Below are 24484 nucleotides of genomic sequence, written 5' to 3' on the forward strand. Positions count from 1 at the left end.
AAATTTGAGGCAAATCTAAGTTCATTTATTTTATTTAACCGTATTTAAAGATTAGCAAGTCCACTCCCACTAAAGAAATGGCCTGAAATGAAAATTGACCATATGCAGAGGTTAGGAGGGGAGTTATTTGGGAGGGGGCTTCTTAAAACATGGGGGTGTCTAATTCAGGCTTCCCCTAAAGGACGAGCAACTAGAGATAAAATGTAGAAAACTGTGACACACAGAATCTAGGAAGTCAAGAGCAGAGGTATGAGTAAATGTTACTATCTATATGGAACAATGTTACAAATGGTTTTCCCACATAGAAAAAAATCCTACCGGAAAATTACTGGTATATTCTACTTACGTCACACCAATTTCTTTTTACCGTAAAAATGCTGTTTACCTTGTTCCTCAAAGTCTAAAATGATCCCAGATTTCTTGACGAAAGTTTTCGACAACTGATAAATCCCAACAGTTGTAAATTACATTTTAATATCCCCAGAGTTTATCATTTGTCAACGTTGTTTAAAAAATCCCTCGTCTCTGTGTGCCTGTCTTGCACAATTCCCGGTAATTACGGTACTAACCGGAATTGTCGTCGGACTCGCAGCTGATATAAGGACGTGGTTTGTTCCGGTGAAAAGTGGAATTTGCTGCTTGAAGACGAACGGTTTTAGCGTAGATTTTTTAATCATGTTTTAATCAACAAATGTACATATTTTACGACTCTGTGTTTCAGTGGAATAGTACAATGAGACCTGTTTGTTTTTCCTCGGAAAAGTGGGCGCTGTGATGGGTTCTGCTGCTGCTCAGCTCGCCATCGACTGAAGAAACAATGCAGGCCTAGCTAGCAGCTAACGTTAGCCAGCCGAGGCTTATCGGGTAACGCTGGTCCAGAAGCCTGCAGTGGGATTTAAACCTCGGACGAAGCCGTGTTTCGAAGCTGTTATAACATCATATGCGGTATGTCAAAACTGTCTCTTATTTTGTAGTGCCGATTGTGCTCCCTGCGCCTACATTAACTTAATTTTGTTCAAGTTGCTAATCGTGCAACGCCATATTTTTCAGAAAGAGAACCTGTTAGCATGTTAGCTTTAGCGAGTTGAGTAATTTTTAGCCTGTTGATCTTGACAGCGTGTAGGTTTACGGATTCCATTAGCTAGAAAGTGTCGAAAAAACTTATGATTTGTTTAGTTTTTTTGCCAGTGATGGGGTCATATTTCATAAGTGTACCTTGAACATAGCACTTGCCCAACATTTCATCCTGTTGGAACCAGTCCTCGCTGTGTCAAAACTTTTCTCGTCACTGGAAACTGAAGCTCAAGATTTCCTCAGAATCAGCCCCACTGGATAAAGCCCCCCTTACGTTTAGGATCTCAGACTGAATTTCCTCACAGAGACTCCGTGATTTCTCCTATCAGTGGTTTAGTCAGAGGGTTCACTTATGGCGTACGTGTCGACTGGTTTAAGCTTTGGTGCTCGCCTGGTTTCCTTTTAAAATGTTAGATCGGTGCTTTAAATGGAAAAGACAGCCTATTTCCAAACACAGAACTTCCTTACATTGCCACCCTACCCCACCCATGCAAGACCAGAACACAAAGTGGCTTTCTGAGAATTACAGAGGGGTAAGAAAACAAACAGTTCTGAGCTATCTCCCACATGGATATAAATGTGCTTCCATTGCATATTTTTTGCGTATGCATTTTTTAAAGGAATTATTCATGCCCCCACCCCCCACTCGAGGAAACATTTTATGTCCTGTTACCCATCCTCTAAAACATTTTTGCATTATGTCGTTTTTCAGCAAATTTTCTTAACTCTGTCACATAATTTTGTAAACGAGACTCTCCAGCTGTCTTCCACTTTTGCAAACTAATTTGCCATCTGGGTGCAGTCCTTTGGTGAAACATGCAGAACAAAAACGGATATTAATTCGTAATCCCAATAAATATAAAGTTTGGTAAAGAGTACATATGGCACCAAAGTGACACACAGTATGTTGTAAAATAGTAAATGTTCATGCTGGATTTGGATTGTGAAAGTTGATTTTGAAGGCTTTGGGATTTTACAATATCTATCTAACTATCTATCTATCAATCTATAGCCTGATTTAGCCATTTCTTTACCACTTTTGACATGTCTTTGGGTTATTGCCTTTCAGGTTTTCATTCTTCTGTTTAATTTGTGGAAAGCACCAGTTTCACTAGTAGCAAAACAGCCCAGAGTGTAATACTACCACCACCATTTCTGAAAGTACTTATGCTGTTCTTGAGGTTAAAGGCCTCACCTTCTCACCACAAAACATATTTCTGATAATTGTGGCCAAATAGCTCAATTTTTGTTTCATCCGACTACAGTACTGCGCTCTAGAAGACCTTTTCAGTACTTAAGACAAGCCTTAATGGTTAGGGGAAGGGTCTCCTTTGAGCACGGCAGCCTCTCTGTCGATGTCAAATACGACCTTGGACACTGATACCTGTGTTCCAGCAGCTTCTGACTCATTGCAGACCTGGTTTTTGGTGATTCTTGGTTGTCTCTTGACTATCCTGACCTGTTTGTTTCCCAGCAGCAGGTGATAGTTTGTGTTTTCTTCCTGGGCATGGCAGTGACACAGCTGTACCATGCACTTTATACTTACATTTCATTGTTTGCGCAGATGATTTTGGAATCTGTAGCTGCTGTGACATGACTCCAAGAGACTTGTTCAAGTCAATGATTTGCTTTGTCAGGTCTGTGCTGAGCTCCTCAGACTTACTCTTTGCAGCTTTTGTAGCTGAGTGAGTGCATGTCATAGGCCTGTTGAAATTGGCTCAGAGAAGTCTGCAGCAGCGATCATGATCGCCCACAAGAAGTTCGGTGGCCATGCAACTAAGAACATTTGGTTAGCACAACTGTCTGCATCACCAAAACTGATAAATCATATTGCTGTACGTAAATATTTTTACCCAGCGGATTTTGTTATATTTCCGGGAGCCCTTTAATAAATCTATGAAGGAACTAAAATTACTGGGGGGTTTTTTCTTGCAAAGACAAATGTTTCAATAATTTGATCATAGAAAATTAGGAGCTGTAGGAGTCATTGCAAACTCAAGACTGTCATGATATGCATGGTTTTTACAAATCAATGCAAACTTTTGTTCACAACCATATATGTGTGTGAGTGTGTTACTGTACAGCATTTGTGACAAGGAAAAGCATGAATATTTTAATGTGAGGAAACAATTGATTTAATTGTTGAGTTGATTTGGAAGCTGTAGTTTTGTTGTTTTTTTTTTTTTTTGTTTTTTTAGTGCTGCTGAAATGTATTTAGTGCTACTTAGAAGTTTTTCTGTATTAAGTAGTATTAGTTCTGTTAGTATTAGCATTAGTTCTTAAGTTCTTATTGATTGTATTAGCCTGCATTACTTTTACCTACATTTATCTTAAAAAAATACCAACAAAATCTAAAAACAAAATTACAACAAAACAATATATCTACATTCACTCTCAGATTTGCTCATAATTGGAGGATGTTTTTAGTAAAGGTCAATCGATTATTGGCCTGGGAGATTTAGATTTTCTTTAACATTTTTTAAAAAACAAATTTCCAATAAAACATCCAATTTAAAAATGCGATGTAGTTGCCTCTCTGTTTGTAGTCACCACCTTGTGGTCTCAAGCATTGTCCCATCCATAGTACTCTCTGATTGGTTGGACGTCACTAGTATTAACCTATCAACATGTAATTAAACATACATATTTGAAACTTAAATAAACTAGAGCAATTCAACAGTTTGTTGTTAGAGGTTGTCCTGTCTACATTTTAATACAAAGATTTTAACTTTAACTGGAAATGTATATTGGTTTCTGGTATCAATTACTGGTTTCCTTGATTACTAATAATTGGTATTGGCCATGAATAAAACGTGTTGGTCAACCATAGTGTGTAGTTAGTGTAGGTTCTCTTCCGTATGTCTAATTCTTTTATCCCTTCTCGTCTCTACAGCTATGACTTCTCAGCTGCAGGTCTTCTCCCCTCCCTCCATCTCCTCCAGTGCCTTTTGCCGTGTCAAGAAGCTAAAGGTGGAGAGCAACGTTTGGGATGTGTCCACCACTGAAGCTTACGGCTCCATAGCAGGCCAGTCAGCATACACGTTTACCCCAGCCATGGCTGTGCCGCCCTTTGCACCATCCCTGGTCTTCCCACCTACAGCGCCTGGTTCTAGGGGTCAAGTGGTGGTGCGGGCTGCTGACAGCACTGGCAGTCTTCCTCGTGGATCCAGTCGACGTGTCACTGAGCCGGCGACATCTTCCTCTTATGCACATGAAACGTCCTCTGAAACAAGGGGACACAGGCATGGGCAGAAGCGAAAGATCGAGGAGGCCAGTGAAGGAAGTGGGAGTGGATGTGGCAGTGTCCAAATATTAGAAGAGCTCTCAGCTCCTGCAGCAACTTACTCCACCCGTACAGGAGGTGGTGGAGGAGGCGGCACAGGCCAGTCCATACCTCACTCCGCTCCAACCACCAAGAGCAGCAGCTCCAATGGTGAAGGGGATTATCAGCTTGTGCAGCATGAGATCCTCTGCTCCGTGTCCTGCAGCTATGAAGTGCTGGAGTTCTTGGGAAGAGGCACGTTTGGACAAGTGGCTAAGTGCTGGAAGAGGGGCACCAATGAGATCGTAGCAATCAAGATTCTGAAAAACCATCCTTCATATGCTCGGCAGGGCCAAATTGAGGTAAACAGACATTTTGTTTATATTGTAATTTGCAAACATTCAATCTGAACGTTTTGTCCGATGTGTTGACGTTAAAATGCTTTCATAAGTAACTGCATTGAAAATGAGCAAGTTTAGATTAACTCTCATTTTTGATATTATACAAAGAAAATATTAAATATGTAAAGCAATTAACACCAATTCATCAACACCACATTACAAAACTAGGATACGCTATAAAGCTAGTTTACTGTATGCTGCTTACATGAGTTCAGTCTTGCTTGTATAAGCCTCACTCTCTGATTATCATAATTGGTTAGGGACATTACACTGGTTTCAAGTGCCTTCACTTGCCAGTGACTACAGTACTATTGGCACGCAGCAGCATTATTCATTTTGAAGCAAACTGTCTCGATAAAACCTGTAATTGTCCCACAGACAGAGTAGAACTACTTTGCTACACTTCACTGCACTCGCATTTTCTTGATATGAAACTATGAACGAGCTTTTTTTTGGCAAGTAATATGGAGTTATTTCTTTTTAATAGGTGGGCATCCTGAACCGACTGAGTGCAGAGAATGCAGATGAGTATAATTTTGTGCGTTCGTACGAATGCTTCCAACACAAAGGTCATACCTGCCTGGTTTTTGAGATGCTCGAGCAGAATCTGTACGACTTTCTCAAGCACAGCAAGTTCAGCCCACTCCCCTTACGGCACATCAGACCCATCCTGCAGCAGGTGAACAAATCATGAACTTTGACTTTAAAAAATCCTTTTTTCATTTAGTTTTTTTCAGCCCGAATAATATGTGTGTTCATATCTTTAGGTGGCCACAGCACTGATGAAACTGAAGAGCCTAGGCTTGATTCACGCTGACCTGAAGCCTGAAAACATCATGTTGGTCGACCCTCTTAGACAGCCCTATAGAGTGAAGGTCATTGACTTCGGCTCAGCCAGTCATGTGTCCAAAGCAGTGTGCTCAACCTACTTACAGTCTCGCTACTACAGGTTGGTGTCAAGAAATGTATCTGTGTTCTGTTCTGTTAAATGCGTCTTGCCTTGTAGTCTAATGAGGAAGAATGGTAACACACAGCCATATTACTATGGCACAACTTTGTTGTTCTGCACTGTTTCCTTCTAACTAGTCCTTTAATCTCGTTGTTGTCTTTGTCATCTAGGGCTCCAGAAATCATTTTGGGCCTGCCATTCTGTGAGGCTATTGACATGTGGTCTTTAGGCTGTGTGATTGCTGAGCTGTTTCTAGGTTGGCCTCTCTACCCTGGAGCCTCTGAGTACGACCAGGTCAGTTTTTCCAATGTCATATATATATATATATATACATAAATACAACAGGAAAAGACTAACCACTGAGATTGAATAATGGCTAAGTATGCTATGAGACACAAAAACACCAGATTCCGGGGGAACAGCAACCATATCTAAGAAGGGTGACCATGTTGTTTTGCCTTACCCTGATTCTTAAACCTGAATGTTGTCTTCCTGTGTTCAGATCCGTTACATTTCTCAGACTCAAGGCCTACCAGCTGAATACCTACTGAGCGCCGGCACGAAGACCAGCCGCTTCTTCAATCGAGGCCCAGACTCCAGCTACCCACTCTGGAGGCTTAAGGTTAATATAACCTCATACAAAACTCTACTGAGTATCTGCTTAATAAATCGGCTGTAAATGGGGATGATGAGACCTCATAGTTAAATATGTTAAAATGTAAAGAACACTTGCTGCCCGTCTACGTTTTATTTTGATCAGTAAAGACAAACAAATATTGTGTTCTTTTACTAGACCCCAGCAGAGCATGAAATAGAGATGGGCATCAAATCCAAGGAGGCCAGGAAGTACATCTTTAACTGTTTGGACGACATGATGCAGGTAAATGGCAATAAGTACCAGGAGAACCAGCAAATCACATGAACTATACCATGTGCAGTTAAAGTGACCATTTTTATATTTTTTTGTTTCAGGTCAACCTATCCTCTCACTTAGAGGGGACAGACATGCTGGCTGAAAAAGCTGATAGACGAGAATTTATAGATCTCCTAAAGCGAATGCTTCGTCTGGATGCGGACAAAAGAATCACACCGACAAAAACTCTGGGGCACCCCTTTGTCACAATGAGCCACCTTATAGAATATCCCCACAGCTCCCAGTAAGTCTCTTGAAAAAAGAGCATACGTTTGTCAGTTTCGGGTATGTGTATATTTAAATATAATTGCTGAAACTCTCTTACTCATTCCTCTCCAGTGTGAAGTCGTGCTTCCAGAACATGGAGATCTGCAAGCGCCGGAGCTCTTATGACAGTGGGAAATCCCTGTACTCCACCAACGCAGTCCCCAGCGCTGCAGCGGGAAACCTCACCGTTACCTTTAGTAGCCAACTCAACCAGCATAACCAGGCATGACCCATATTTTTACCATGAAGCATTACACTTGTTTGTGAACCTGTAGTCCTGCTGATATTAATTAGCTTTGTTATCTTAACAGGTGCCTTCTGCAGGGGGTGCGGTGCCTTTGCTGAACTACCAGCCAGCTCTGTACCAGCAGGCGACCATCAACATTCCCGGACTGGCTCAACAGAGTGTCCCAATTCCAGCGCGCCCTGCTGGTCTGTGTAGCCAGACAGAACCCTTCCAGCAGACCCTCATCGTCTGTCCACCCTCAACTATTCAAGGTAAAGGATACAGCTGTGTTCTGAGTTGACTAAAAATAGCCAAAACAGCACAAGGTTATAGAAACTAAAAGAATCCTCCAATTTCTTTTGTGTCAGGCTGTCTCCTCCAGCAGTTTTGATAACAGGGTGATTATTTGATTCATTTTTCCAGTGTTTTCCCTATGTTTTCAGAGAGATTAAGTGTTGTCTGGGTTCAAGGGGATGGTTGAAATTATTCAAAGGGAATTTGAAATAAAGTTTTTGACCATATTTGAGGAAGAAAGCTGATAACATCGTTTTTACTTATAGTCAACAGTCTATCTGTTTCACCAAGCAAAGGTTTAATATTTAAGGAAAATATATGTGTATTACCTTAACTTGTACACATAAGAAGAATACATATGTTGTAACAGCAATATTCAATTGAGGAGTAAATCTAAGCGGGTCCCAACAGTTTATGGTTTGTAGTAATTTCTGTCAGCAGCAAAACTCGCAAATGTTACCTCAAGGTTAGTGTAAGTTGGGCCAACAAACTATGCTCTCAACTGCGGTGTGGAACAGCTCGTTTTTTTTCAATATAAAGAAACTCCAAAATACTTAGACCCGGCAGTTATCAGCAAAGACGATACATGTGAACTCAGTCTAACTTTGTTTAGCTATCAAAACAGGTTTGATGCTAATAATAGTTCAGTTGAGGTTTCTCTGCTGACTAGCTTCACTGCCTGATGTTAGAAAATTACGTAGTTGTGAAAGAGGCTACATGAGTTAAAGCTCATACACACTTTATTCTTTGGTTGAGGCTTACCTTGTAGATAACTTGTGACTTGCGTACAGCAGTTTGTATAAAGAATTATCCAACCATACAACTGTTCATCCACATCCAAGCAGTGATTGCTGATTGGCAACTCATTCCTGCTGCTGTCTGACCTTTCTGTTTGAGTTGAGTCACCTGAGTCACCCTTTTTTTCTTTGTGTGGGTGATTTTTTTTTTTTGTTGAACGTCATATGTCACCTAAATGCCTCTTTACATTCATTAGGCTTAGGGTGCTCTGCAAAAACACTGTCGTAAGGAAAACCTTGTTTTTCTTCATTCATCACTAACTAGTGCACCACTTCAGTTGAACACATGACTGTGCTAATAAAGTGACCAGAGAGAAATCGGGTTATGGTGTTTATATGTATCAGTATCCCCTATTTTTTCCTTGAACCTGTAACAAAAACCTCTTTATAAAGAGATACCTGTTGTGCAAGTAAACATACTCTGAGAGGCTTTTCATTATTATTTTCCAGGGCTACAACCAACCAGTAAGAGTTCCAGTTTCCCTGTGAGGGTGGAGAATTCTGTACCCATAGTACCTCAGAACCAGTCTGCTCAGTCGTTGCAGATCCAGCCAAGTATGCTTACACAGGTGAGAGTTTGTCAGGTGTGCACATTTGTGGTCACATTTCAGATGTCGGGGTGAGGGGTCAATTCTTTCAAAATGGTTTATGTAACAAATTCACTATATAGTGTTTATTTCTGTGCATGAACATATAATCTAAGAAGAGACAATGTTTTTTATTTGTTGACTTTTTCCCCTGTTTTCATTTTGGGTGATCTTGTCTGTGGCATTACAGTGGAATTGTGATGATTTTGGTGGCAGTATTAACAAGCTCTAACAGGCGAGATAGCTGCTGCTTTTGTGTCCACTAGAGCTAACTTACAGGAATCCTTGTAGTTCCAAAATGTGCACCACACCTGGTAATTTTTTAGTTTTTTAGGTTGGATTAGATTGCTAACAGTAACCACCAGAGCGACAGCTGCCCATGTGGAATGGGTCAAGCACTGCTTAAACATGGATTGAGTAGATTAATTTTATATATTCATTTCCTGCAGGAGGCTAAGAGGTTATATTTCAGTGATTTATACAGCAACTATACCTATATTAATCTTTTTTTTTTTTTTTTTTTTTTAACAATGTTATGCACTTCTGCAAGAAGTATTCAAAATATTTGTTCCATACAGACTTCCTTGATTCTGTGCGCATGGGCACATTTTTCGTAATTTAAAGTTCAATAACCACAACTCAAGGTTGCTGGAAAAAGTTTGGCAACATCCCTATATCATTAGCACCAAGCTGAGAGCAGCGATGCTCCCTTTTGCTCATTCGTGGATGTCTTGAGTGCATCCAAAAAGTCTCCCTGTTGGGGCTCTGCTTTCATGTCCCTCTTGTTTTGCTGCCAGCAGAGCTACCCTAAGTTTGTTGGAGGAGAGAGGCAAATTAGGTTCTTCAGAATTGAGGTTTGATTTAACAAAGTGAAGATGCTGGTTATTTAAATCTACACCCTTTCTGTATTGAAATAACAGAAGATGTAATTCATACTGTTTCTTCTGTTTGTGTCTTGCCTTGGATTTGCTTTCAGAACTGATTGGATCACCACTCTGAGCCAAGCTTCTCATTCCCAGTCTTCTAAGTGGGATGAAGGCCAGATGTGTAGTGCAGGAGGCTCATCTGGCAGAAAAAGACAGTTAATTGCTGTTTGTAAAATTGAGGAATAATTACCGCACACTGCAGAGGTCAGGTGTCCAGATGGCCTGTGGTGCCAGTGTGCATGTCTTGTGCAGCTGGTTTTATCTGCTCTGTCCCTCAGCCTTGAAGGACTACTTTTCATCATGACCTAACGTGCCCTCCTCTATCCTCCCTCCTCCTCCAGGGTTCCTGCACACCCCTGATGGTGGCCACCCTGCACCCACCCCCAGCAGGCATAGCCTCCCAGTATTCTCTGCCCCTTGGGCTGGGCACCGGGGTGGGTCGGCCCACCCTCCTGGAACACACAGCCACAGTGCTGGTAAAGCAACGATGACATCCCTAAAGAAAGAGATTCACATGCACACTCCCTCTGCCACTAACAATGCCATCTCTCCTGCCCGACTCTCCCTTTTCTTTGCATTTGTTTGCAAGTTTCCCGCTCCCTCTGTGCCACACATTGTATGGGACTTAGTCTGTGTCTTATGCGTTGTATTTCACCATTTTCCCACTTCACATGTGGACTTGTCATGGTTGGTTGATGCTTTTTTTGTAGGAAAATCAAACCGCATTTTTTTTTGTCTGGCATCCCCTTTGTCCCTGTAGGTATTTGTTTTTTGTTAATTTTTTTTAGCCCGCTGTATAACATTAGATCATGATTGACAAAATTTACATTCTCTTTCTTCTCCAAAGGACACCCTCTCCCCACACCATTCACATGCTTTCATTCCCCAGTCTCTCCCCATAGGTGTGCTGAAGGCATGGAGCGCATGTGTTGCTGAGTTGGTCTGCGCTTTGCTTGAAGCTTCTCTTGTCCTGTCCTTCCTTGGTTTCAGCAGAGGAGGTTGCAGCTACAAAGTCTACTAAAACCCCTCCTCTGACTCTCTGACACATCTTTTGTTTCAGCCCCACAACATGTGGCATGCCTTTTCCCCAAGACATATTATCAGCAGACTGTTTGGCATCAGGAAACTAAACTAATCTTTCTTAAATATTTCTTCTTTAACAGGCACCATGGTCCTGTGTACACTTGTCTTTACACCTGATCTGACCGTTTACAGTACTTCATTGTTTGTGCTTTGCATGATGTCATCCTGTGGATTTGTTGCAGGGCAATGCTATAATAAAGGAATGGCTTGGGAAAGGTTGCTCGCTTATCTAGCTTTGTGCTTTTGCCTGTAGAGGAGATCGGCCATTGGCTTGCCTCTTTGTATTCAGTCTCTGGATTTATTTCTCAGCATGGCTCAATTTGTCTGATCCATTCCAGCAATCAGAGAATCTCTGTTTATTCATGCATAGCTGCTCATCCATGCTGCATGTACTGAAGTGTGTCTGTGGTATTTTTCTCAGCAGGCCTGGCCCACTGGTACCCAACAAATCCTCATACCATCATCGTGGCAGCAGGTCCCAGGTGTGGCCATCCACAGCTCTGCCCACCAGTCGAATGTCACTGCATCACCCCTGGAAACGAGTCACTCAGATGCTGCCGTGCAGCAGGGACACAGCTGGCGGTAGGTTAACCAGTGCACGCTACAGTTGATCCATGTCCAGACGGGTAAACACTGTCTGATGGGTGTCAGATGTGAAGCGGCATAGTTTTATATTCAGGAGTTTCTGTCATTTTTCATGTTGCACGTGTACAACTCGGACATACATTAAATTTTAAATATTCCTTTTGTGGGGGATGCATCTTTTTATATCTCATACTATCTATTTCATATCTTTCAAATATGATTTCTCTATGTTTGTCATAGAAATGATTACCCCATTCACATGCAAGCAGTTTGCCATTAATTTACCTCATTCAGGATAAGTAAAGGAGGCACTACAAATGCTTGAATTTGTAGTGCTTTGAATTACAGAGTAGAACCGAGTGATGCGGTACTACATGATACAGATGCAGCAGTCAAAATTCAACACAAAAAATAGGAATTAATATGAAAGATAAACATAAAATTTTTTGTGCTTATCTGCAACACATCAAAATAGTAATTGTTTCATGTCTTCATTTTACCTTTGGTGTCCACGGCTAACCTGTATGACTTTTGACCCTAATAGGAGTATAACCCAAACCAGAACCCAGCAGGAGAGGAAGAAGGTGAAAGCAAGACGTGGAGAGAACCGAAACAGGTTAGTAAGGCTTTGAAATTTTTGTCTTACCGCAATCAGGGTTTAATTCTTCTCACAATGCAACAGAGAAATCTGTTTAATATCTATAATTTTCAAAAATGTCTGTATTGATAAAATGACCAAGTAACAGCCAGCTGTTGCTGTTTATGTCTCATAAATTCAAGGCTATATAACTTAGAAACACTTGGTAACATAGAAATAAATGCAAAAAGAACAGATAGAATGAAAACTAACCTGTTACAACAGTAGTGATTACAGAGTTATATTGTAATATAACATAATTCTTACAATTCCCATTTTCTTATTTCGTTTTTTTTCCATGTCCATCTGTCTGAAAACACAGGTTTAAAAGTGGCACATGTCATTTGCTTATCCTTTTATATATATATTTTGTATAATTCCATAGTTGAAATCTCATCTGCTTTTGGAGTGAAAACTCAATCTCTGTTTTTGCTTCTGTCTAGGGGTATATCCACTGCATCATTACTCAGCAGCAGTGGCGTGACCCCGCCCAGCTCCAGTGCTACGTTGTCCCAACCAATAGTCATCTCCGACACACCCAGCCCGGCAGTCAGCATCATCACTATTCACAGTGACACTGACACTGAGGATGAGCGAAAGTTCCATCCTGCCAGGTGAGAATTTTTCAGAGCCTCTTTAACAGCAATCCAGGCTCTCTCATTTCTTCCATCTTTAAGGCATCAGTGCTACTCCAGCGCTTAATTTTTACAAAACCGACTGGCACTATCACAGATATGTTTTGTCAGAGGACAGATAAAAGACAGGCATTTTTCTGACCGAGTGGAGATAACCACTAGCACTTAGGCTGAATTACTGTGATAAAACGGTCTCATTTTCTTGACGTACCGGGAAATAACACTTTCCCGTTCACACAGTGTTGGATTGAGCCAGCGCACCAACGTTATCAGCTGTGTGACGGTGCACGACTCGGACTCCTCTACAGCCAGCCCCCTGACCCCTCTACCCCGCACACTCAACCCAGCTAGCAGCATGTCATCCCGCCAGGCCAAGTCTCTAGCAGTGGTGGCACCTTCAGTCAAAACACAGGCATCCGAGAGGGGGGCAGTCTCTCGTGGACGTTTGGAGACTGGTGAGAGTGCTGTTGCTACTTAGCTGTTGTTCTAAATAATACATTTTATTATGTGAATGCAGTATAATTTATTGCTGCTTACTACTTTCAATTTACAGTGAACTACATGAAGCCTAAGCGATCATCTAATCGACAGCCCTGCGGTTCAGGCGAGAGCATCGACCGTCATGGACTGGTTCCAAGCCAGTCACACCCATTAAACCTCAGCCAGGTGAGGTTTCTTTTGTGCTAGTGTTGTCGCATATTTAGACGTTAATGGTTCTTACTTTGCATGGGGCAAAACTTAACTGTTTTGAATGTTTCAGCATGTTGACAGACTTGACTTGGATGGGAAAGCTCATACACTTGTTAAAATCCTAACCACAGTGACTAACACTGCTATGAAGGTGAATCACTTTACTTTGAACAACAGATCAATTACAGCAGGTTTGGCACTAAACGGGTTGATGTCGGCAACATGAGAAAACAGCAACAGCTCAAACAAGGTTAAAGAACTGTGTTCAAACTGCAGGTACCTCAGTCAAAAACACTCTTTCATGATGCCAAGAAGAACAGACTGAAAAAGTCTGCCAGCAGGAACAGCATTTACAGAAGATATCGCCCAAAGAATAACGTGTGAAGTCAAATGATGTTTGCACCTTTTTCTCTTAAAACTAACCTTTTTGAGAAGGATTCTAAAAATGTCGTGGTGGAAAGAGTCAAAGGTATTTAATCTTGAGTCCAAAGTGCTCTCTGCTGGACAAACAGTGAAATAACATTCAAGTTTGTAAATGACCTCAAACATGCTTTGCTATGGTTTCTTTTTGCACAGCAGCTACCCTATGTGCAAAAACGGGTGACAAATTAAAGGAAAATCTTAAAGCTTTTTCCCCTACAGCCTTCTCACCTTCATCAAAACACCAAATAAGGAAATTCTTTTGGAAGAAAAGTGTTTCTTAGATTTGTAGAATCAGGTTCTGTGTTGCTGTTCTGGCTGCATTTGATGCTTTGACATCTTACTAAGACACTTTATGTTGATTTTCCTTTAATTTGTCACCCATCTCTTTGTACAATATGGCTAGAGATGCTTTAACAACCTTAGATTGAATAAATTATAATTCAACCATGTCGAGGTTTGCTTCCTTCATTGTTGCATTGAACTCTCTACTCTCAAAGATAAAAGGGTCTGCTAAATGAAATTGGACATTACTGAGACTTTTTTTTCTTTTCAGGTTCAGCCGGTGGTTTCTTCATCTCAGGAGCGCTCGGGGCCGTCTCACAGCGACTCGTCCTTACGTCGCCAGCAGACATTTCCTCCGGCCGTCTCAGCCTCTCACTACAGCTTCCCCGAGGTGTCCGCCCTGGCGTCGGCCTCAGCCGCCGCCCCCAGCCTGTACACCTACCCAGCCTCCACCGCACTCTCCTCAGCTTCTCAGGCCATGGAGCAGCTGCTGGGCCGTGGCCACAGCAGCCACGGACACTCCCCCTCCGCCTATGCAGCAACGTACACCTCATCTTCCTCCTCCAGGAGGGACTCGGCCAGTCGCAAGGATTCTGTCAGTAGTCTGCTGCACGGCCTCCCTGCAGCCTACCAGCACCAGTTCGCCGCTGGTTCTCCTTATGTTAGTGTGACGCCCCGAGCCGAGGCTTACAGTGCCTACCAGCTAAGTCCCAGGCGTCTCGCACAGTATCCCTACTTATAGGGAATCACACAGAAACCCTACTTCCCCACATGCTATCACAAAGGGACATTTAAACTGTAGAATAACTGTTGATCACTTGTTTGTTTGCTGCTTTTAACCACAGCATTTCACCTCTAGCTCATTTATATGCTCTTTTGGACTGTTTTAAGTGTTTTTGAAATGTTCTTTGGTATTATTTGTAACGTATCATTTTATTTTCCCTTAAAAAAACATTGTCTATGGCCCATATTTTATCCCCATCGTATCCAGATGTACAATTTAAGGCGTTGTGGTAAATGTATTTTACACCTGTTTATCTTGAGCTTCTGTGTGAAGAGAGACTGTCCTCCTGTCACAAGCTGCAACAACACTTTAGATGAGCTTTTAGATGCCTGAATTACAAGGTTAGTAAAGCTGACAGCCCTTAGTTTTTTCTCATGCGCCTTATTAGAGTTTTCACACTAATCCACTGAAGCCCTGTGTTTTTAGTGAACATAACTGTACCTTACTCATGTCTGTTTACTCTCAAATATGTCTTTTTACTATGTTTAAATTATGTTATGTCAGTGTGAGATAGGAAGAGGAAGGTCCATGAAGATGTTGAAAAAGAAGTGTGATGAAAACTGTGATGGATACATGTTAATTTAAGTGCACATGTGATAGTCTGTTAATGTAGTGACCGTGTTTAGGCAGGATTGATCATGTCCTTATGCAATAGAAACTTTTTTTTTAAAACTACATCAACTGAGTGCTGAATGTATTTATGAAGCTAAGAGTGGGCTCACCATCCTGAGGAATGACGTGGAAAAGCTTCCGTTTTAAAATGTTTTTTAAAAAAGAAAAGAAAAAATAACTTCTCCCTACTTTCTTTCCTTGAAATATGAAAAGTCCAGTTTCACACGAGCTGGAAAAAATAAACTATATACATATATATATATATATGTGAATCCTGATTGTGTAGGACCTGCTATTATGGAAATAGATTAATGGCCAGTTTTGGGGGGTTTTTTTAAGCTGTTTTTTCTCCTTTGACACTTTGGAAATGCTCACTAGGAGGCTGTAACAAACTACCCACTGTGATGCACAGGGACTGGTGGATATGAGTGCAAACTATTGTCTTCTCATCAAGTGTGTGATGAGAAACCTTAAACTATAACATCTCGTGCCACTCTTCAGCGGTGGTGTTGTCCTTCAAATGCACACAGATCGTTTCCTCCCAAAGCATTTCTCTCACACAGACAACTACAATGTGGAGAATCACTGTCGCTGCGTTCGTCTGTATTCAGGACCGACTTGCAGCTTTTTCCTGCCACCATCTTTACTTTAAAGGAGGTGAATCTTTGGATGGTTTCTGTGGGTTATGAAAGCTTTTTAGTAAATCCTTCCCTGTTGTGTTTGCATCAGTTTTGTGTTGTAATGTCTGAATATTTAACTGTATTTCATCTTAACATAGTATAGTTAAGAGGCTAGTTGGTAGAACTAATTCAGGGAAAAAGGTTTCAGCTCAAATAATCCACTGTCACTGTTTCCAATAAAATAACCACAAACTCACTCTGCTTGCTTCATTATTCCACCCCCCCCCCCCCTTTTTTTATAGCACGTAGTTCCTGAGAAGTGATTTATCTCGATAACGTGACCTTTTATTTGCACAAACATTGTAATAGTCCTCCAGTCGTTACTATAAAGTGGCTCAGGTGACAACGACAACAAAAGAGATAAGAAGCTATTAAAACCTTTTCCAGGATACTAAAGCTAATAAATATCACGTTTTACTGCTGGTAAACACTTCCACAGAAATCTGCACAGGGACGGTTTGTTTATGCGACGGTTCCAGGTTATATTTGCTTTTATAACCAAAGTCACACTGAGCCACAAGATCACCAGTAGTTGATACGCTATCTTACTAAAGTATTGGAATTGTACAATAATACGTATTTACTCAATTTTCTAGTAATTGTTTTTGCGTAGTTGAACGTGAGAGCAGTGAGACGCTTAATGAAAGGCCGAAAGTCAACGAGCTAAAATGATTTTACATTAGTTTGAATGCACTGAACTCAGTCCAGAGATGTCCTTCAGTGTTTAATATAGAAAGACTTTGTTGATAAGCGGTGTGTGTTTTTTGTTAACAGTTGTATTTTTTTTAAATGCACATAATGTGATGAGATTAAATGTATCTAACCTGAAAACAATAATGTTTTATATTCCAAAGTAATCTCAGCATTCAATAATGAACACTGAAGCGTTTAATCTTCGTGTTTATTAAATGTGAAAAATTTTTAATTTGTGAATAAACATTATGTGTAAAGATACACATAATGAAGCTAAATATGCACATAATGAAGCTAAATATGCAATATTAGATCAAAAAGTCCACGATTGTAGGTCAGTTGAAGTATCAAAAAACAATGAAGCCACCATGAGAAGTCTTCCATCTCTGAGCACACACAAACAAAAAAATGAATGATGCAGAAATCAGGAAGTGTTAAAGGTCCGTAATCCGTGTATGGTTCGCTCATACACGGATTTTCCGTGTACGGATCTGGTAATTGGATTTTCCGTTCTGAAACGGGTACTGAAAAACAAAAAACGAGTGGTTATTTGATGTTCGTTCTAAAATACAAAAATTAAAATTGAAATACAAGGCGTTTTTCCTTTTCATGATCAAAAAGGGATATACGAAATTTTAAAAATGCTTTGATTTTCATTTTATATTTAGAGTAATAAAAAAATAAAATCAGTAAGAGACAGAAACGAAAAAAGGCCCGTTTTTTTATTTTCTGGGACCGGAAGTGGTCATCAGCAAGTGTGGAGCCAAACGACAGCAAGATTCTCAGAGGGCGGAGCCAGAGAGCAGTGATTGGTCAGACTGACTGAGAGCCAGAGAGCAGCGATTGGTCAGACCATAGATAATATAGGAGACAGCACGCTAGCGTATCTAGTCTATGTGTATCTGTGGTCGGCACGTCTGGTAGCATCTCTGGCTGCTGTTGATCTTGTTTTTGGAGTAAAACACGGTAAGAAGATAAATACTTATAACCTGTAGCGTTGTTTTGTTGTACGTTAAGTCAGCGACTTGTGAAGAGTTGTGTTTTGTCGTGTTTGAGCAGTTGGTCCGGACGCGTTAGCTAGCTAAGCGGCTAAGTTAGCTAGCGGGCTAATTAACACAGGTGGCTAACTTACCTCTGAACACTTGTGTTAGTTGCTGCAGCAGCTGTCCGTCATTAGTAGAATGACCTTCTCAACCTGTATTTTTCTGCTGTGTATTTTAGCTTTTAAAAAAGATCGTTGTTGACTTCAGGAGAGGACACACCCAGCATGCTCCTCTCAACATCAATGGTGCGGCTGTGGAGAGAGTGAGCAGCACCAAGTTCCTGGGTGTGTACGTCTCAGAAAATCTCTCCTGGACCAGAAACACAACATCACTGGTCAGGAAGGCACAACAACGTCTCTACTTCCTGCGTAAGCTGAGAAGAGCCAGTGCCCCAGCCCCCATCATGTCCACCTTCTATAGAGGCACCACTGAGAGCATCCTGTCCAGCAGCATCACAGCGTGGTACCGCTCCTGCACCTCCTCCTGCCGCAGGATCCTCCAGCGCGTCCTGAAAGCAGCAGAAAGGATTGTCGGTGTCTCTCTCAACTCACTCCAGGACATCTACGGCACCCGCCTCACTCGCAAAGCGCTAAGCATTGCAGGTGACCCCACACACCCGTCCCACAACCTCTTCAGCCTGCTGCCATCAGGGAGGAGACTGAAGAGTCTGAGGGCCAGGACCAGCCGACTGAGCAACAGTTTCATCCACCAGGCTGTCAGGAAGCTGAACTCTCTCCCCTCTCTGCCCTCTCTACCACCCCTTTCCACCGCATACACAAACTCGGGTCAATAACCACTGATCTGCACTGAAATAGCACATTCAACCGTCAAGCATATTTGCACTTCTTGGACTGTTACTTATTTGCACTGTTCTGAGTATTCTGCACTAAATCTGTCACTTTATCTCATGGTCATGTTTACATTTCACTCAGTTCTACTTTTCTTAGTTGTTGCTCGGCTCTAATTTTGCTTCCTTTGTTCTTTTTGCCCTTTAATATCTTATTTTTTGTCTTTATTTAATGTCTACTGTTGCATGAAGAGAGTAACGGAATTTCGATCCTTGGTATGTCGTGTACTTATTGAAGAATTGACAATAAAGCTGACTTTGACTTATTTTACGTTAAGATTAACTGAAACCCGTTGAGCTGCACTGAAGTTTAACATTCAGCTGGTTTGAATTAAACTGCGCTTAACTTAACATTGCGCAACATTACCTCTCTGAATCTCCATAATTTCATTAAATTCCTTCTCTCTTCCACTGCTCAAGTTCAATCCAGTATATAAAATGACATTAATAGTGAATAAACTAACAACCAGCCATTGTATTTATTTATTATTGCATGTATTTGTAGTAAAACATGAGCTGAAACATCCTACTTTTGGATCTAGAACTGCACAAGTCGTTCATTTTCAGTCACCTGATGAGTTAAACTCCCCTTTTTATGTGAGGTTGAAGCAGAAAGTCTGAGTTAACAAAGAAAGTTGTGTATAATTTGCGATACCTGTTATGTCTGACTGAGGCTTTAGTTTTTGTTGAGCTGATTTACACGTAGAAACTTTGTTCAGGAAAATTGCTCAGTCGCTCAGAGGACAGGCTGCTTTTTACACAACCTTGTAAGAGAATGTCTGTCAATGCTTTCAGCAGAATTTAGAAACACAACACTTCCTAAACAGATATTTTGAGGCTGTGAGGTTGAACGTTTGAGAGTATATCAGTGTGTGTGTTTGTGGTCTTTCTGTTTTCTAGGTGGAAGCTGAATTAGTGAGGATGACTCCTGCTCCTGTCATCTCTAAGCTCCTCACACATCTTTACCTGCACATGAGGAAGATCACTCCTGTAGAATGCAGGTATGTTTGTCATTATTATAAAAAGATGTTGCCTGGTGACCTGTCAGAAACCCATTATACAGAGTCAGCCAAAATAATGTTTACACACATCAGGAAAAGAAAAACTTCCATAAATATTTCAATACCAAATTTATTCAGACATCATGAGATTAATAAAAGTTATCTTTGGCCTCTACAATTACAAGAGGTGCTCAAAGTGGTGGCCACTGGCTTCCAGACATTTCTGTTCTGTTGGAGACGTCACTTGTTGATGCTCCATTCATGAGGGTAGCGCCATCTGTTGGGAAAACATCGTACAACAGGACACAGAGTTGTCATGATTTGATCAAACTTAGAAAGAGGAATCTATATGTATAGAAGTACTTATACAAATGAAATATTTATAAAAGTTTTTCTTTTCCTGATGTGTGTACATTATTTTGGCTGACTCTGAACTTAATGAGAACAAAACTGTCATTTAATTGTTGCTCTGAAAGCTTCTTTAGTGAAAACCAGCTGGTGTTCTGCTTTGAAACAAACTGCTGTTGAGGTCTGTGTTTTTAGGTTTAACCCCACAGTTTCTGAATGAACTGATAGTTTTTTTTTTTTCCTGATCAATGTGGATGTTATAATTGATGGTAACATTTACTGATCATATAATCAGCATGACAATATAACAGTATAACATTCTGACCACCTGACTAATACTGTGTTGGTCCCTTTATGCTGCTAGAACTCCTCTGACCCAGTGGTTCATCAGAACCTCTGGGGATGTCCTGTGGATTCTGTGGATCCTGTGGGTTGCAGGGTGGGTCCTACCTAGACCAGGCTGATCCTGGACCATCCCACAGATGCTCCATCAGATCTGGATGTGGGGAGTGTGGAACCCAGGTGAACAGCTTAGCTCTGTCGTGTTCCTCAGACCACTCCTGAGCAGTTTAGTTTGTCCTGCTGAGGGAGGCAGCTGGCATCAAGGACTGCTGTTGCCATGGAGACTAGGGGGTTGTTTGTCCTGCAGTGTTTAGGTGGTGGTACATGTCAAACATCCACATGAACGTCAAGGTTTCCCAGCAGAACGTTACATTAGAACAAGATGATGGATGTTGTTCTCTTCAGCTGTCAGTGGTCAGAATGTTGTGGCTGATCAGTGGATCTGTCTGCCTTTACTCTGACATCCAGAGTTATACAAAAGTGTAGTATGTGTGCAGTGCAGAAGACATTTACTTTATTGTATGCTTTTTTTTTTTTTTTTTTAAAGGGAGAGCATTTTTTTTATCCACCTGAAGAAGACCTAATCTTTCCCTTCAAAGGATAGTTAATAATTACCATGGCTTCCATAATGGTTCCATCAGAGAAAATCATATCTATATACAGATTTTTATTAATTCCAGGGCTGGTTCAGTAAAGATTATAATAATAACTACATCAGATAATTCTTTGTCGCAGTTGGAATTTTGCAGACTGAGAGATGGTTGAGAAGGTTTGCAGTTCTTGTTTAAGCAAAATATGTTATAATAGAAGATCTTTATTTTCATTGTACATGAAATTATCTGCAAACCAGCAAAGTGCATCAGTCTGAGGTATCTAAAAATAAATAAAGAAAAATGCTTCTAAAGCCAATAATAAACAGAATATTTTGAGGGAATATTCTAAAAAGGAAAGAAAAGCTCCATTCTCACTCCTCTCAGGATAAACTGTCATTAAAATTGACTTTAAATTTAGCTTCAACACGAGATAAAAACATTTACTTTCATTATTGATATTGTCAAGTTTTAATAAAGTTCATGCTACTTTTATAAAATGATGAAAGTGAATAAATTGTATTTCTGTGATCTGTGTTTGATTTCTGTCTTTTCTCCTGTCATCCAGATGTTCAGAGGGAGATGATGCCACATCTGGTCCAGCTGATGGAAGGTCTTGAAGTTCTCTGACTGGCCTCGACTGAAGATGGTCGTCTCACTGGATTTAAGGTTCAGATGCTCAGTAACAAACTCCACCAATGTGCCAACAAGGAAGCTTTAGGTTAATTAAATGTTGCTATGAAGGTTTCACTGTTTTTCTTTGTGAATGCAATGTGCTCCAACTGAAACTTGAATTAGAACTTAGAAGTAAATCCTTCCATCTGAAAGGATTTAGTTGCATTAATAACCTCATAACATTCTAATTTTTATTCCAGTGTTGGTTGGAAATAGAATCTCTGTATTGATTCAGGTAAAAACTGAACTTCACAGCATGTTGGAGCAAAACAACCAGATGAAAACTGTGATGGTGTTGGATTGTCAGACTGTAATGTTGCAGCTCAAAGCAGCTTTTCTATCTCAGTTCATTCTGACATTCAGCTATGAATCAACACAGCAGATGGTGATCCATGCTGTGGAAGTCTCACATCTCCTGATTTAATGGAGCTGCTTTGCACTTTTTACACTGTTTATTCACCAACACTTTATTTAATAAAAGTCCCATCTAGTTTTTATGAGGAATGTGATGTTTTAATTTCTCTGTGAATAACTGCAGTCTAATGCAACAGCTGGAGTTGTAACATCTGTCCTGATATTGATCATGAAGTATTGATCAGAATACTTATGGTTAGCAGTCATCCCTGAAGTTTTACATTAAAATCTTTACTTGTGTTGTGAACTTTGGTAAGAAGCAGAAATGTTAGCGTTGCCATGGATACATGAGTGTTAAATTCTGTCCATGTTTCCATTTTGGGAAATTCAGTCCAGTTCCAGAATGTGGAGGAATTTAGTCTCACAATCACAGACAACAAATATTCGGGTTATTGTTGTTTATCAGCACAATACAAAAAGATTAATGTTAGAAATATTCCAGTTAAGACTCTAGAATATCATGATTTATGTAAATTTACCTCAATAATATGAATGTTCAGGTTAAGATTGTACAGTGATATTTATTATGTAAGTTTAGCTGATTAAAGTTTATGACTGCACTAAAATATTATTTAAATTGACATCATTATTATAATATTTAGGGTCAGACCCTACAGTATTGAGATTAAGAAATCAAATATTCTATAAAATGTAAATACACTGAACTCATTTGGATATATTTAAATGAGACTCTACAATATTATTTGACACAAATCTATCTAAATCAAAATTTTAATCATTTTTACTCCAAACATTTACTGGACTGATTTAAATATTAAAATCACTCCTTTCTAATCCTCTGCTGTACGTTCAAACCTGAGGCCTTAAATAGAAACACACAAGTATCTGTTTGAAGGAACTTCTGCAGAGTCCTGGTTCCAGAACATGATGATAGAATTATAGACAAACTTTAACAAAAGCTGCCTGAGAGTTTACAGGTTTTTATGTTGGATTTCTTCAATAATTTAATGAGTTATCAGCAATAATCAAGTGTTCATTTGATGAACTTCATTTCCTAAAACATCCAGAATTGGAGCTCATATCTTTGACAGCTGTAAAGTTTCTGCTCCTTCAAAGTTCACAACACAATGAATGAATTCCTAAAACACTCTCAATGCTGGAGAGCGTTTGTGATGCTGAAGCAGTGATCAGTTTTTCTGTTTCTTCTCTGGAGATGCACAATGAGGGACGTCTGCAGAGACTGAGAAAGAGTCTCACCACATCCTGACATGAGGAAAAAGACTTTATTGAAGACTACAATGAGAAAAACTATCAGACAGCAGACGGCTGCATTCAAGGTGGACTCTGAACATTTAATCTGGAACAGGAATTCAATAACGGCAGCATGAGCTTCATTTCAGTCTGTAGCTGCTGAATTCATGGATGAATCATCTGGCACTAGAGAAGAAGACCATCAAACATCCACGTCAGCTGATGGAGGTCCAAGAGTCTCACCGAACAAACAACCTACAGAGTGAAGACCTCGAATCTGATTGGACGACCTCCTATTCAGCCACATGTGAACAAATGCCTCTAAGTTGATTTGTTTTCTAAAATAAATCTAGTTTGAGTCCTAATCTATGTCTGTGTGTTTGCTTCTTTACACCGCTGTTAACAGTTTAGGCTGTTAGATTGTTCCAGATAAGACAAGTACAAGATTCTTCAGAGCCGTTCTACCACGAGCCTGACAGGAAGAACTCCAACAGCTACTGAATGTTCCTGTGGTCCCCTCAAGGCTACAAGAGGAGCCCTACGAGGACGAGCCGGTCCACCTGATGGCGGCCAGTCACTGCGGTTCAAAGCCAACACCGACTACGTGGACTTCTACTGGACCACACGGAGGCCTTCAAACCGGACCAACAAGTTCACCGACTCCCCGACTCGTGGGTCTGAGGACGCCGCCAAGCCTCGGCCCAGCCGGCCTCCTGTCTGTGGGTGTTTGAGTGCTGAGAGGTTTGTGGATGCATGTGAACGTGTCTGTGTTGAAACAGCAGCTTTGGACTCAGTAACGCTGGGAAAAACCAAGAGCTCCTTTATTTGTGACTTCCACTAAAAAAAACTGCTGAAAATAAGTTTGCCAGGGTTCTGACCAATGTTCCCTGTAATTTTTCATGAGTGTGAGCAAACACACAAACTCCCTGAGCGTCCCTTGAACCACTGTGACCAACATCAGACGTGTGCACTGTGGTCACACCAGCATCACATCCATTCAAGTTACATGGTTCATTAAAAGAATCAAATTACAGCATTTACATTTCTGTTAAAACACTCTGTCAACAGGAGCCAGTTGAAGGCTGCAGTGATTTTAGTGACACTACAATGTATAAGAGTGAAGTTATTGAATATTTGTCTCTCTTTACTGTTGCAGTGGTTTTGCAAATTGCAGATGGACCCTGTTCACTCCATAGACACCAATGTTATTCC

The 24484-nt window shown here is 40.7% G+C and overlaps 1 protein-coding gene and 1 long non-coding RNA gene across 7 annotated transcripts; both read left to right on the forward strand.

Moving 5' to 3' along the window:
• The first annotated feature begins 594 nt into the window (after window positions 1-594).
• On the forward strand, window positions 595-16303 carry hipk1b (homeodomain interacting protein kinase 1b). 4 transcript variants are annotated; one of them, XM_023262315.3, is made up of 18 exons: window positions 595-945; window positions 3968-4698; window positions 5225-5416; window positions 5505-5686; window positions 5857-5980; window positions 6189-6308; window positions 6480-6566; window positions 6659-6843; window positions 6939-7089; window positions 7178-7364; window positions 8634-8752; window positions 10038-10172; window positions 11201-11361; window positions 11909-11980; window positions 12445-12615; window positions 12877-13091; window positions 13190-13302; window positions 14303-16303. In XM_023262315.3, the coding sequence occupies exons 2-18, from the start codon at window positions 3970-3972 to the stop codon at window positions 14771-14773; spliced, it is 3414 nt and encodes a 1137-aa protein (XP_023118083.1). In that variant the 5' UTR covers window positions 595-945; window positions 3968-3969; the 3' UTR covers window positions 14774-16303. The 4 variants fall into 4 exon arrangements, with proteins under 4 accessions (XP_023118083.1, XP_023118084.1, XP_023118085.1 ...); XM_023262316.3 differs by having other exon boundaries at window positions 11204-11361; XM_023262317.3 differs by lacking the exon at window positions 10038-10172.
• Window positions 16304-19562: 3259 nt separating this feature from the next.
• LOC129348888 (uncharacterized) lies at window positions 19563-23637 on the forward strand. 3 transcript variants are annotated; one of them, XR_008601628.1, is made up of 4 exons: window positions 19578-19691; window positions 20420-20561; window positions 21540-23358; window positions 23422-23637. It is a non-coding gene; the product is annotated as an uncharacterized LOC129348888 (long non-coding RNA). The 3 variants fall into 3 exon arrangements; XR_008601627.1 differs by having other exon boundaries at window positions 19579-19691; window positions 20404-20561; XR_008601629.1 differs by lacking the exon at window positions 20420-20561 and having other exon boundaries at window positions 19563-19691.
• Window positions 23638-24484: the final 847 nt, after the last annotated feature.

This window comes from Amphiprion ocellaris, chromosome 5 (assembly GCF_022539595.1).
Source record: "Amphiprion ocellaris isolate individual 3 ecotype Okinawa chromosome 5, ASM2253959v1, whole genome shotgun sequence".
NCBI lineage: Eukaryota > Metazoa > Chordata > Actinopteri > Pomacentridae > Amphiprion > Amphiprion ocellaris.